The sequence below is a fragment of the Gavialis gangeticus genome, unplaced genomic scaffold, assembly GCF_001723915.1.
Source record: "Gavialis gangeticus isolate Ggan-Ray unplaced genomic scaffold, GavGan_comp1, whole genome shotgun sequence".
NCBI lineage: Eukaryota > Metazoa > Chordata > Crocodylia > Gavialidae > Gavialis > Gavialis gangeticus.
In genome coordinates, this window is record NW_017729022.1 from 34,609,014 (window position 1) to 34,624,773 (window position 15,760).

At 42.5% G+C, this 15,760-nt stretch overlaps 1 protein-coding gene across 1 annotated transcript in view; it reads left to right on the forward strand.

Moving 5' to 3' along the window:
* NAV3 (neuron navigator 3) overlaps positions 1 to 15,760 on the forward strand; it is a 1,048,024-nt gene that overhangs the window by 720,571 nt on the left and 311,693 nt on the right. The window contains exon 5 of the mRNA XM_019514774.1: positions 15,526 to 15,598. Coding sequence (XP_019370319.1) covers positions 15,526 to 15,598 — 73 coding nt within the window. The remainder of the gene's footprint in view (positions 1 to 15,525; positions 15,599 to 15,760) is intronic.

Here is a 15,760-nt window from a genome sequence, read left to right on the forward strand (position 1 = left end):
AGCAGACTCGAGTAATCAAGGTGCCCAGGAAGACTGGAGGAGCATTCATTAGCTTGCTGAGCTATAATTGCAACTCTACTAGCCAGTTTATATATACAGAAACTGCAAGTATTTATGGAAATATTAGTGCTGAGATGTCCCCACAATTTTACACATGAATCTGAGCCTCTGTTAGGATCTCTAAGCATGAAATTTTCTTTGGAACAATCATATACATGGTATACATTGGCAAAATTGAAGTCATAACCCAGAAAAGGGCAGGAAATTCTATTATTCAATTATACTTCTTTGAGCGCAAAGATGTCTGGATAACTATTTCAAAACTTTTTATCTTCATATACCAGGGACAAGATGAGTAAACAGAATCCCGAGTACAGATCTAGTCTTTATATGTTGTGACTCCCAGGCCCTAATCACTTTTTGTTGCTCTGCACTGGCACCCCTGCCCCACCCCGGAACATGTATAAAGATGCCCAGTGAGTCAAGGACCTGAAGCATTAATCAAACTGTCCACATCCTTCTGGAAGTGTGGGGCCCAAAACTGGACCCTGTCCTCCAAGTGAGGAATAGAGCAGAAGAATCATTTCCCTCAATTTGCACCACTCCTGTTGGTACAATCAGTAATGCTCTTAGCTTTGTTTATTTTTACAACAAGAGCCCATGGTTGACGTATTGGCTACAGACAGATATTCAGAAAGCCTGAATTTATTCAATCTTTATAGGTTAGTCTAACCTGGATAGGCTAAACCAGTTTGTAACTGTAAAGACATCCCCTCTGGACTGAAAAAATGCAGGTACATGGCTGCAGTGGCTCAGACTAGAAGCCAGGGGGTGCTAGAGCAGCCCTCCCTTCCCTTCCACTGTGCTGAACTGAGGAGGGTGTGGCCAGGCTCCAGGAGAATGCTGTGGCCATCCCAGAAGGGAACTGATAACAGTGTTTATCATCTTTAACTCAGTGTTTATCACCCCATTAAGAAAACAACAGAGGGACATTACCAGGTATTTGTTGAGTCTGCCTTTGTCTCATTTGCCACAGCACAGACCATAGCCAGCATGTGGTCTGCTAGCTAATGCTGTGCATCTGTGTGAAGCAGAGGGGATGGCAGAATCCCTACTTAGAGGTGTGTGTGTGGGGGGGGAAGCAGAAGCCAGGCAGATGCCTGCAGTCGCTGCTGGAGCTGCATCCAGGGAGCAGAGAGGAGGGGCCAGCCCTGTTGAGCATAGAGCCCTGCCCAGCCCAGAGAACATGCCAGTATACTGGGGGAGTCTGAACAAGGAAATGCTGGACCTCATTAGACTCAAATGGGAAGCTATACCAGCTGGAAAACAGAAAGCATCACCAAAGAGTACTACTCAGCACTCACCTACACCTGTAGGGAGCGGTCCAGAAAAGCCAAGGCACAAACTGAGCTCAGGCTAGCTACAGGGATCAAGGACAACAGAAAGTCCTTCTTCAGACATGTAGGAGGTCAGAAAAAGAACCAAGATAGTATTGGGCCCCTGTGAGATCAAATGAGGCAGCTGACATCTGATGCCCAAGAAAAGGCCAGTCTCTTAAATGACTTTTCTGCATCATTTTTTCACTCTCCCAAGGGGACCACACTGTCAGAAAGGACACAAACCATCCTGGGAGGGGGTGGCGGGCCCAAAATTTATGTGGATTAGGTAAGGGAACACCTTGAGAAACTGGACATTCACAGGTCTGTGGGCCCAGAAAGAATGCACCTGAGAGTCTTGAAGGAACTGGCAGACATCATTGCACCCCCCTTGGCAAAGATATCTGAAAATTCGTGGCACTCGGGCAAGGTCCCGGAAGATTGGAAAAGAGCCCACGTGGTCCCTCTCCTCAAGAAAGGGAGGAGGGATAACCCAGGGAATTATAGCCCAGCCAGTCTGACGTCCATCCCTGGAAAAATCCTGGAGAAAACTGTCAAGGGATCCATTAATGCCAGACAAATGGAAGGCAAGCTTCTGAGGGGCAGCCAACATAGCTTTGTGACTGGCAGGTCTTGCCTGACCAACCTCATCTCCTTCTATGACCAGGTGACATGAACCCTGGACAAGGGAGATGACGTGGATTTCTTATAACTGGATTTCAAGAAAGCCTTTGATCTAGTTCCCCACAATGTCCTCATGGATAAGCTGGGGAACTGTGGCCTTGATCATCTTACGGTCTGTAACTGGCTATGGGGTGGACCTAAAGAGTACTAGTTGATGGGAGCAAATAAATGTGGTGCAGGGTGACCAGTGGAGTCCCTCAGCTTGGTACTTGGGCCAGTGCTCTTTAACATCTTCATTAACAATCTGGATTCAGGAGTCAGATGCTGTGGTGGGCCAGTAGGGAGTGCTCCTGCACTGAGCCACACACTTCGTTGCGCCCGACCACCTTCCAGGCTGTGAGTGCCTCCCTGGGGGTGCCTCACGTCTGGCCGACCCCCTTTCTGGAGCACATCTGCTAGCTTGGGGGTAATGTTGCCACCATCCAGGGTCTGGTGTGATCCTGGCTCTGTGCCACCTGGGAAACAGAGGCCTAGTAGCCCTTGAGGGTACTCGACCCACTGCAAGAGCTTAGGGTGCTTCCCTCAGTCTGAAGCACAAACAGTGGTCTCCCTTAGTCAGCTGAAGCAAGGGGACCGCAAGGCATAACCTAGCCCCTCTCCCAATAAGTCTCCCATGCTAGGGACAAAGGAGAACTTTATTGGCTACAAGGAGTTGGTTTGGAATAGGGTACAGGGTTGAGCAATGTCAGAGAAATCCCATAGAGCAAACTGCCATGGCTGGGTAGTCTTTAAGCATGCATCTGAGTTACTGCAAGCTATATATCTAGTTAGATCTCAGGTAGCTTACTCACAAGTATCATCCAGAAGCAGGTGGAGATTCCCTCTGGAGGCAGACAGTTCATTGATCATGAGTTTCAAGAGAGAGCACATTTCAGATGGTGCATCTTCTCTCTCTGAGTTTTCATCATGGCTACTGCCCCTCCTCTTGGGCAGTCCTTAACTTATATAGATCTTATGACCTGATTTACCTGATCCAATGGAGGCCAGCACCTGTCGGCTGCCAGCCAACCACTTTGAAATGCATCACTGGTTGCTGGGTAGAGTGGCAGGGTGGATAGCCCCCTCCCACTCAGGTTGGCATTGCTTAGAACAGTAGGCAGATCACTTGATCCCAGCTGACTTCCTGCCTGTGGTGGGGGCAGGGCTGTACTCAATGGTCTCACGAGGTCCCTTCCAGCCCCTAATGCCTATGAAATCTATGAAAACTTAAACTGGCACGGGGTTTGAGACAGATGTTGCAGAAACCAGTTTGACCCAAGTCAGTTAAGTCTGATACTACATTCAACTAGGTTTGTCTCAAACTGGTTTCAGCCATTTTCGGACTGGTTTATGTGCACTGAACATTTGTTCTGTTACAGGTTTAAACCAGTTTCTGATCACTTAAGCCAGTTTATGTGTAATGTCTGTCCCTAGCCATTAAGTTTATGCTCTACTGTAACCCCCAGGTCATTCATTTTGGTGCTGCAGCATAGTCACTCATTCCCCACTCTGTATTTGTACATGCAATTATTCTGTCCCAAGTGCAGTAGTTTGCACTTAACTTTGTTGAATCTCATCTTATTCATTATGGACCATTTGATACAAAATGTGAGTTATTCTAGATCCTAGTCCTACCCTCTGGAGTATTTTCGTCCTCATCCAACGTGGTGTCACTCGCAAATCTGCTAGGCATGAACTCAGTCTCATCATCCAAATCATTAGTGAAGATATTAAACAATACTGGATCAAGGGCAGATCCTGGGGAAACCCCACATGTTCCCTGGGGGACCATAAAGATGCATGGGCAGGCTCGTCATAAGCAGGGATCCTGGTTTGCTCTGTTTAAAAATCCTGAATTCTCTGATTAAAACCACCCAAATCCATGATTAAAATGACACACCACAATATGTATAGGTTTCAATTCAACACAATGTTTTATTCATATATTTGCAATTTTAAAGGAATTTAGAAGCTGGCTAGTGCCACAATCACTATAATAAAATAAATTCTAAGTAACTATAAATACGGGTATTTGATTTTGGGTTTTTTATCATGAAAATCAGAGCTCTCCCTGCCCCCTTCACTGCCACTAGGATGCAGGTCCAGGCCCTCACTCCCACGTCACAGCCCCCCACCACTGGTGCCCCTCACTCCCCACAGTCCTGCCCTGCCAGTGCCTGTCACTCCCCACCCACAGTCCCTGGCCCTGTTGGTAGCCCTCACTCCCCACCTGCAGCCTTCTGCTCCCCACCCCCAGCCCTGCAAGAGGGGGCCCCCAGCTGCCAGCACTGTGGAACCAAGGACCCAGGTCTGAGCTCTCTGCTCCTGCCCCAGCACTGACTGAGCCCTGGCTGCTGCAGTGGAGTGGAGTGCAGAGCCTGGTTCCCCCTCCATGGCTGGAGTGCAGCCCATAGGAGGGATGAGGGTGGGTGCTGGCTGCCTGCTGCAACCTTGGGATCCCTGCCCTGCTGCTCTTTCCCCCCAGGGCCTCCACAGCCCAATGGGTAGGACCTGGCATGGCAGGGAAGAGCAGGGCTGGGTAGGGAAGCTCGGTGCCACCACAGGGAGCTCCATGCCACCACTGCCCCTGCTGTGAACTCTGCACCACTGCCCTCACTGCTGATGGGTGAGCAGGGGGTGTCTCACCAGGGCAGTGTAGGGCTTGCAGCGGTGTCAGTGAGCTTCCTTGTCCACCCTGTTCTTCCATGCCGGGTCCCGCATGCTGGGCTGCAGAGGCCCCTGGGAAAGGGCAGCATGGTGAGGAGCCACAGCAGGCAACCCTCACCTGTCCCTGCCCTGCACACAGATATGGGGGGCATGTGCCCCTCCTCCCAGAAGTACATGCAGCAGCATTTATCGTTTATCTTATATTAACACTGTAGGTGATACCCCAGGCATGATAAAGGCCCATTTTTCCTGGTGCTGTACAAACCCAGTGATAGGCACAGTGCAATAAAAGAAGGACATGAACAGCAAAGCAGATGGGAAGGAAAGAATGCTGACAAGAAGGAAAACATTGTAGATTCGGAAGATGTAACTTGTGTATTTTGTTGCTGCGTTCCTTTTTTAAAGATGAAACTGAGCAAGGAAATGTCTACCAGTCCACCTAGCCATTTTGATTGTAATTAATGTTGTTATTTAAAATAAATGAGGTATTTGTTTATTTAGGTTTGATACCTAGAAACACAAATGAAAGCTATGCTAATGTCATTTAAAGTAGTGGCGATCACACCACATTCCCTAAGTCCTTGTAAACACTGAAATGGAAGTTAAGGAAAAAGTTTTCAGTATTTATTGTCACCTTCATATTACTTAGGGTGCTATTAATACCACTGCATAGGACATTAGTGTTCATCTCTAGCAAATATTGAAAAGTGATATATCCCCCAACATAATGCAACTTGCACACTAACCTTGACAATGACCTCATACATTCTTCCATTAGCAAGCTAGTACATCTGTCTGTTACACTGTCCAAGTATTTGGAAGTTAATTTGTCTTAACATTACTGGATCACCATTAATGTCTTGTGATTAGAGTGCAAATTAGATGAATTTGTGGTATATGTCTACTGGAGATGGGAACTGCAAAGATTTTAAATAATTCCAGCATCATCTTAAATCTTTTCCTTAAAAATAATAAATAAATAACTCCAGCATCATTTCTGAAATATTTGCCTGGGAGTCTTTCACATACCGGTAGTTATTATTTTCTTGAGGGGAAATTTCTACCCAAAATGCTTCCAATAAGCTTATTTTTAATTTGCAAAGATGCTCTGTTGTTGCAAAGTACAGGCTGAAGATGAAACAGATTTATGGATTGCCCCTGTTTTTGTAGTTCAGTGTTGCATTTTTATTAGATGCTTCTTTAATGATTATTTCAGTACAAGAATACTTTGTTCAGGAAGTTGCAAGTATGCATTCAAGAAACAATCATGAAGTAGAGTACTATCATTTTCAAAGAATAATATTCCCAGAGTGGCAATCTTCCTGCACTATTGAATCAGCAAAACCCATTTAGTGTCTCCCAGCACGATTACCAATACCTGTGGAAGGAACCTTCTTTCTTGAAAGTCTAGAAAGGACTGCAAAACAGTAGATGCTACTACCAAAAACAAACAAACAACAAATCAATAAAACTGTTACCTACAGTACAAAGGTTTCACAGCTTTGGTAAATGAATTTTCAGTACAAAACTTCCATTGAAAATTGGTGAAAGTACTGAAATCATAAGGAACAGGATTGTTGTCACAGAGAGAACCTTCCTGACTTTTAAGAAGGATGTTGGCAATCCTTTAAATAAGCTTCAAAAATTCCTTGGCTTCTATTCATAATATACATTTTTTAATGGGAGAAACAGCTGTATTATAAAGGGAGTGGGTGTGACCTTTGTTTTTAAATTGTCTTTCAGTTTACAGATTTCTGCAAATGAATTGGCCAAACTTCAAAAGGAGCTGAGTACCCTGTTTTCATGTGGAGAACAGTAGAAACTTCTCAGTACTGAGCATTTTTGAGATGCCCTAAATGAGAGCTGGGCTGGGTTGAAAATCTAGCACGTAAGGAAGAGAGGGAGGGAAGAAAGGAGACAAACAAACAAACCAGCAAATGCTTTGTTTTATTCTTTGGTCTGTTCCTCTGACTCTGCCATCAGTAGAGTCCAAGCAAGTTTGGGGAGTGAAGGATGAGGCTCAGAACTCATACTTGCAAAACCAAATGTGCAGACAAAGACAAACTGTTGATTGAAATAGGTGCCGCGCTTGCTTGTACAACCTGTTTGTACTGGAGGCATTCTAAGGGATATTTTTACTCCAAAGGAGAAAGTATGAGACCTTTGTTTATTTTATATAGTCTATGTAACTGTGATACCTAGGAAAACTACAGTGTTAAAAAACTTCAGATGCACACATCTACCTGTGTGCTATGTTTGGTTTGTTGTTTATTCAATTAATCTGTAATAAAAAATACATGTAAATACAGAACGGCTAGCACTTTTCTTTATGTCTTAATAGCAAGATTTTAGTTAAAGAAAATAGTTGTTCTGTGCATTGGTGAAATGTAAGAGTACCACATTGGGAAAATAATCTGAAAATAGCTCCCAGAAAGAACAAAGTTAGAAGGCTAACTAAAAATCTGGGTGTTTCCCACACCACAAGTGCATTCCAGCAAGTCACAGATGTTCATAGTATATGAGCCAATTAAGAACAAAACTGAAGAAAGATACTGCTTTTGGATACTTCAGAATAGTTTTATGTGGGTGAGGTTGTACAAAGTTGCATATTTTGGCTGGGGGGAAAAATGGAAGTTGGGAAGTTGGTTGGTTGATCCAGGTAGGTTGATCACTGACAAGGGTTTATGAAACAGAGTCTGTGTAACTGAGTCAAATCTGATGCAGAGCTCTAGAGTGTAAATGGGGATCCCAGGAACAAGAAAGTGCCCCTAATCACTGAGTTAGAATACTCTGAGGTGGGCCTTTCATTCTTTTTTTGTTGCAGTTGTTCTACTTTAGCTAAAACAATTAGCTAGTCAGTGACATAAAAACTGATTTCCTTCTAGAGGAATCCCCCAGCCACTAAGGCTAAGTACTGACATTCAAAAAGCCCCTGGTGGAAACACTTATAGGCTAGGGACAGACGTTCAAAGAAGCCAGAGTCTGAATTGATTCGATCTTTACAGGTTAATCTAACTTGCCTAGATTGAACCAATTTGCAAGTGAATAGACATACACTTTTAATTCAGGAAGTGCAGGCATATGCCTGCAGTGGCTTAAGCCAAAAGCTGGGGGATGCTAGAGTGAGCCCACAGGTGCAGGGAAGCTGTGCTGGAGGGTGGGCCGGGACAGCACGGCCAGGCCCAAGAGTAGCCTCAAGTGAACTGGCCAGGGATGGGGTTTAATTTCCCACTCCCTATCCCACCAACACAGACCCAAACCAGGGTCTGCCTGGTGCTCCCCCATCACTGCTGCAATGGCAGAGGTGTAGCCAGATGCTGGCTGGCATGGCCTTCCGGGCAAGGGGGAGTAGACAGGAGGTTTATTCCCCCTTCTGCTCTCTCTGTCCCTGGGGGACCACAGCCAGGGTCTGCCAGCTCTGTCTGCCACCTCCGCTGATCACTCCCTGTATGGGGCGAGCAGCAGAATAAGCTCCTTCCTTGCCCTGTCCACTAGGTGCTGAAGGGGGATAATCCCTCTCCCTGCCCCCTTTGCCTAAGGGGGCCATGCCAGCCAACCTCTGGCCGTGCCTCTGCCGCTCAAGCAGTGAGGGGGGAGTGACCCTGATGGGGGCAGCAGCCCCTGTCATGGTTTCCCAGGGAGCACAAGCCTCTTCCTGGTGGGTGGTGGTGTGCTGCGGGTGGGAGTGGGGCAGGCAGAGTTGCTGCAGACTGCTTGGGGAGAGCAGGGATGACTCTTGGGGGACAACTGTGAGCCCTGGTGCCACCACTTGCCTTGCGCAGACTGTGGCAGGTCTGTCAGTCCTGCTTCTGCCCATAGCACAGCCCTATTAGAGGTGGTGGTCCGTAAGAAGGAAAAACTGAAACCATACACTCCCAGCTCAGGTTTGTATGTTGGAAAAGTAAAAGTAAAATATACTGTTTGTAAACTATGCACATTTGATATAGAGTCACTGGGCATGTCTACATGTGCAATTAATGCAACTGAATTTGATCTAATTTGAGCCTGAGTAAACGAATCCCAACATTACCATCTGCACATGCTTTTAAGTGCATTAATTTACTGCTGCGTAGGATAGTACCTGTGTCTGACAGGATTATCCTATACAAGAGTAAATTAATCTACTGCACACTAATTGTGGTGCACATGTAGACGGTGTTCCTTTATTAAGCGTTAAATTAGTCTAATACACAGTAAAACACACATGTTGACTTTCCCACTGTGACATAAAATATGTAATTCTATCTGTGCAGTACTACAATTCAAAATAATCAGATAATTTACAGCATTGTGTTTCTTTTCTGAAAAATGCATATGTGGCTTTCAGAGATTCGTTGTTTAGTATGTCCCGTGTTGCTGCTATTTGTACATCATCACCAGTTAAAACCTTTCTATAAAGCAAATACTGTGCTTAGGTATATATATGGTACCAGTGGTTCTGTATCTGGAGCGTGATACAAGAGGAGTTCTCTAGTGAGTTAAAAGGTGCCATCTTCACAATGTTATGTTTCATTTTGAGCAACCCAGAACAAAGTTGAGCTTCAAACACATAGGCCATGATTAAATGGTATCCAGTTCATATATATTAATGCATGTTCTTGTAAAGTAAAAGAGCTTTGCAAACTTTGTCTGCCTTCCCAAGAAAGCATGCTAATCAAATCCAGAGATTTATCAAAGCTTTATATTAATATAAAAATGTATACTGCTTTATTAGTCATCATAACTTGTCATACCCTGCCATTTGATTTATGCCTGGAAATGGTGAAAGTATTGCCTGCCAAACAAGGGAGATGAAAGTTAATCTTAGTAATAGCAAAAACAGTTGTAATAAAAAGATATAGTCTATGTGGTGACTTGCTGGTAAGAGTCAGCCCCACAAATGAGCTATTCCTGTTAGTCTATTAACTGTTGAGTAGTGGTTTATTTCTAAAATGTCACATAGTTACCAGTACAAAGCAGACTGTACATAATTATACTGTGCAATTTATTAAATCAGATCTCTAATGCTTAGTATAACACAGTTGTCTAGTTTTAGACTTGGATGCAAACTACAATGTATCTTTATCTGATGTATGAACCCCCTAAATTTTCAGGTATTTAGATTTGGGGCTTCAGCTGTGTCCTTTGCTTATGTTTATAATCAGCCCTTCCATTTGCCTTTTTTCTTTTAAAGACAATAAGCAAACACAAATAGAACCATGCATTTTTGTTGAGAAGTCTAGCAGGGAAGCTGGGTGGGCCAAGTCCAGCCCACCCACTCTGTACCTCCCCTACACCTCCCCTCTCACCCCACAAAGCACCCTGGGATGCTGGGGGACTGTGAATTAACTAGAATCTGGAGGAGATCTGGGACAGAAGTTGAGTAAAGTGATTTACCCTAAATCCGTTAAGTCTGATACCACATCCCTCTAGGTTTATCTTAAACTGGTGTCAGACATTGTGAAAGTGGTTTATGTGCACCTAAATTCTGTTGTGTTACAGATCTGAACTGGTTTCTGATCATTTATACTGGTTTATGTGTCATTTCTTTCCCCAGCCTCAGAAAATTGATCTAATCTTTTATAGAGATGCATTTATAGCACTGTATTTTAGTATGGCAAGCTCAGTGTCTGTATTTGAATCTATCTGCTATTTTGGGCAGTGAAGGATTTATTATGTTTTAGCCAGGTGTTCCTTTCTTGGTTTTTTAAATGAAGTTCTTGATTTTGGAAATCTGAAGTAATGGCTTAAAACGTTATAATATTCCTACATTTGTGAAAGTGAAGTATTATTTTTCTATAATGCTTGGAGCAACATTTTGGTGACTGGCAAGAACATAGCCAAGTTGTTCACTAGTGGCCTGATCTTGCAAACAATTACATGTGCATCCTCCTTTGCAGGACTGGGCTCTAATTTCGCATTCTGAGGAAATCTGTAGATTCAACTACAAACTCTGAAAATGGGCTTAACTAAAAACTGATTATTTTACAAGTATTGTTCCCTGTAACTTAAATTAATATCACACTAATAAGGAGCCCCAACTTTCCTATTAATTGACATTAAAGTACTTTCAGAAAAGAAAGTGAAGTGCAAAAAAATTGAACAGGAAATTGTAGTGTTTGTGGTCAGGTCTTATATGCATCATGTTTGTGAAGGTGCAAAGACTGAATTTCCTGAGACATAAGCAGGGTGAATGCTGTTTATGTACTGTTGGTATGAGGCAAAGCTGCACCCTAAACCATCTTAAGCCCATCACTAGCTACTTAAATAAACTTGGAGTTCATAGATCCATACCACTCTTGATTGAAACAGTATTGAGGAGTGGAAGCTGGTTGAAATCTCTTGGAACTCTTATAATTGCAAAATTACTCTCATCTGTGTCTAAGTTTGAATAAAAAGTGTTTGGGGCTATTGGGGTTTGAGTTCAAAGAATAACTGTGGTTTGCCAAGGCAAAAAGAAGGTAATTAAAACAATGTTTATGGATACACTGAAAGCTTCAAAACGGGAAGACTTTAAAGCAAATTTTTCTGCACTGAAAGGGAAGGAAAGTGAAAATAACCCAAGAATTTATTAAAACCCATGCCTCATTGAATCTTCTGACCATTCTCCAAAGTTATACTAAAATATGGTAATTATCAGAAAGCAGTCTATAAAAATTAAATATCAGGATTTTGTATGTATGCTCCATTGGTTCCCCATACCAAACTTGTTCAGTTTATAAGTCAAAGCAAGAGTTTACTATGTAGATATCTACAGTATTGGCCCAACAGCCTATTGCGTAAATGCTAGGTTATGTTGTTACCAAAATGATTCTGGAACTAGATCTTACCTTATAGTTCTTTCGAATATTCAGGAAGAAAAATAGCTTTGTATTTCTATAGCTACACTGGATCTACACAGTTAATGGTAAGACTGGAATTTATCTATAAGGTTAACAGATGTGGCATACATGGAATATACATGCAGTAGGGAGCAGAAATATAAAGTAAATTTTTTTGTAGTTCTTCTTTTTATCATAACCATACTTTAAAATAGCAGCATTGGGTTTATTATGTTAAATATACTACTTAGTCTCCCACTTACATATACACACAAACCACAAAAAATAACTGAGAAATATTAGGTGACAGACACTATAAATATTCTCCAATAAATTTGTTCAGATGTTTATAGCTATGAAGAATGTTTCAGTAACACCAGAAAGTCTGTCAGGAAATCTTGATTTAATTTTTTGAAGGTTGCTATTACCGATCATTCAACCTAACTTGATTAGTGCTTGATACCAAACTAAAGTTTTCCATCTTTCCTATAATTTGAGTGCTTGAGCTATCCTGGAAGATGAAAAAAGCACTCAACTGTTTTATAACTCATCTCCAGACAAAGCTTGATTTGAGTTAAATTTTCCATTAAAATAGAATTTCCCATCAAGATATGTTCACGTGACCTATGCAGGTTATGCTGTGTAAGGGCTGGATCTTTCCAAAGGTTATCATACGCGTGAGTAAATATACATGTGCAACTGACTTGGGACTGGGGTGTAAAGCCAGGTCTTTAGATCTGTAGTGATCCCTTTCCAACGTTGGACCTGCTGCCAAGGAAATAAGCCCTGTTTAATCACTCTGCTTTGCCAAAGGAGGTGCACTCTTCACCCAGAAGCATATCTGGGCAGGGGGAGGGGGGTGGCAAGAGGAGAACAGAGGCAGCAACTGGGCAGAAGAAACAAAGTCTCTTGACGCAGCCCTTGAGTGGTGTGGGGCCCCTCTCACCTGACAAGTGCACCCCTCAAGTGACACAGAAAGTCCAAGTGTAGCACTTAAGTGTCCATTCAGGATCTGCTTCAAGGTATCTCCTGTCTCTAACTGCCAGTCTCTGGTACTTTTGTGAGTGGGCAGCAATTATTTGTTGGTGGAAGTCTTGGGGCTGGAAGATCAGGTACATAGACAAGCTCTTAATCAGTGGTTTTCAACCTTTTTTTTGTACTAGGACCCATTTGTAAAAATTGATGTCCAGTCCTGACCTAGTAAATAGTTTAAGTAGAAAACAGCCCCCTGGCCCCATTGGTGCCCTTTATTCCCAACCCACATCGCCCCACCTCCCTAGCTCCTGCCTGTGCTGGTCTGGCTGGGCTGCAGCCTTCTGCCCACTGTGGGCGCAAGCACCTTGGGGGAGATGTGACCTGCCTGTCCCCTCCTGACACATTGTCCATGCCCCCCACTCCATAAACTTACCTGCAGGGAGCTGCTCTCCATGCTCTCTGGCTGCCACATGCATGTGTGTGCCCCATGCCTGATCTCCCTCCTCCTGCTCCCCCAGCCCCAAGCAGCCCCTTGCAGGCTGGAACTCTGCCAGCCTACCAGGGAAAACCCACCATTTCTCTTTTTTTTCTCCTAGAAAGGAGAATCCTCTTTTAAAGTTTGTTGATCCATTTTTAAAATTTGTTCACAACCCTTTCATATATTCTTGTGACCCACTGTTGGGTCACAACCTATGGGTTGAGAAACACTGTTCTAAATGACCCAGTTTATTTTATCTTACATTGGATCAAATTCTCAGTATTTTCGTTGACTGATGTAGCTACTTCAGATTTCTATTAGTATAAATTGGCAGCAACTACCAACATAGACAATGAAAGCTTTATTGTGATTCTCTCAGAAGCACAGCAAGCTATTTCAGCACCCAGGGCATAGGTGGGGGAAGGGGTTCAAGGGTAGGATGGGATTATGCTGACCATTGGATAGCAGGAGGTGGGACAGAGAGTGGGGAAGTGGAATCGTATCCGTCCCTGCTCTCTGTGCTTCGATGGCAGCTTCTATAGCTCTTGCTGTAGGAGCATGAGCTTGACTGCTGCAGCTAAAGGGTGGGCTCATTGCATACTGGTGTAGCAGCTCAGCCAGCATGGACTCCCCAAGGCTGGTCCTGGTGCCCCTTCTGCTCCCCAACCCACCTCCACATATATATTCCTGGGCTCAGGACTGTATCTCCCATGACAAAGCCTTGGGGGGCACATTCCGCTCACCTCCTCTCCCCTAGATACATTACAGGGCATATGGATGCGCCTGCCTGGCTCCCTATAACAATGGAAAAGACTACAGAGATTTGGGCGGGGGTGTGACAAGTAGCCATAATGGCATTTCCTTTAAGTCAGTGCCAGGGGCTGGCATCCCCCTTGTCCCACCCTAGTTAGGCAACTGGAATCTCCTATTAGCAGTAATATTTAAAAATAGTTCCTGGAATTATATCCATTTTTAGGACAAATGGATTTATGAGAGAGATTATTCATTATTTCATGTAAATGTTATAAGATCTTTGAAAACAGTTTAATTAGTTTGATTAACTTACATTTTAGATATTTGTCTGCTCCATTAGCTTAATATAATTCACTTTGCCTGAAGGGTAGACATCCAGACTTTTGGCATTTGCTCATAACTTCAGAAGTGTTACCCACATGTTAAGGGAGTCTCTATAGATTTGGAATGCATTTCTTCAAGGCACACTAGCAAACTGAATGCTTCTTTTATCAAATATAGTTTTCAAGTAGTTGAAGAAGAGCTGAAGTCATAGAAGTTCAAAGTAAAAATGTAAGGACTCTCTCCTCATTTATTTTAATTTATATTCAGGTGAGGAGTGATTATCATCCTGGGGGGAAAAAGACTGTTGAGGTTAAGCCCCTTTTAATTAATGAATTCATCCTCTGTCTACTTTGTGGATATAAGACTGCCAATAAAGGTTGTGTACCATGCAAAATTATAAGAGAACAAAATTAACTGCAACTACCTGTCCTACCAACAGGTTTGTGCATGAAGCTGGGTGACTAAGCTTTAAACATGCTTTGCAGTTAAAATGATATAGTCAATAAGTATTTCAACTGTGTATTCAACTTTTTGTCTTGTATCTATGCAGTCTTAATTAACTTTTTATATAAAACATTAAAGTAAAGGCTTTCTAGAGAAGATTTTGTGGTGTTATGCCTATTTTTATGGAAATTTAACTAGACAGATACAATTATTATTCGCAAGTTATTACCTTAAATATGTTATCTACTTTAATATTTCAAGATTTATGGACTATCAAAAACCAGTCAAGGATAATAACTCAAAGCAATGGTGCTTTGAATTTTTCTAACCTATAAAAGAAAATAAAGGTATTAATTTTTGTCTGTGGGGCAAAGGGGTAATATAGTGTCATAATTATGTTGGTCTTGCTCTAGACTCATGTTTTCATCATTTCCCATCAGCTAAGATATTGAGTTTTACCTTTGCAGTGCTTCTGGATCAGCCACCACAGTCAGCAGCATGACCTGTCCTGAAAAAAGTATATTTTAGGAAAACTTTAACATAAAATAAGCTTAAAGATTTATTTTAAAAATATTTTGAAAAAGAACAAAGATAAGAAAATATGTTTATGACATCATCATTTTCACAGTATTACACCTCATTCCAAGCAGATAGCTGCTTTTGTTGACTGTATTAACATTCTTTAATTAAGGCAGTCACCCACATCCGCAGAAGTACATGTAGTGTTTAATTATCTATGGATGCTTTCCTTGCTATTTATTTGCACAGCACAAAATCCAGTTTTATGTGAAGTAGGTGGGTTGTTGCTTTGCCAACATACCATTCTGGATCGGGCCTTTATGAATTGTTTGTAAGCACCAAAGTAGACAATGGAAGCTTTATAGCAATTTCCCCAATTAGTAGTAATCATTCTTGTTAAACTCTGGTAAAGAGCTGTAGTATGTGATGAATGTAAAGTATTCATTCCTAGGGTTTTCTTTTTTTCCACTCATGTACATTTTGTAAACTAGTCTTAAATTGCTTGTTATTTCTGTTCATATTGCAGATTGAGAATGTTGATGTCTGCCTTAGCTTTCTGGCAGCCAGAGGAGTAAATGTCCAAGGTCTTTCTGCTGAAGGTAAGAAAAATATATCATCATTTCCAGTACTGGGGATTTCCTTTAGAAGACTAATTTTCTCAGTATGAATTATTTGCCACTAAAAACCAAGCTCCAGCTGTATTGGTTTGCATTAAAATATATATTTATCAGAGGAAGACTATACAGACTTTATTGTCCTTT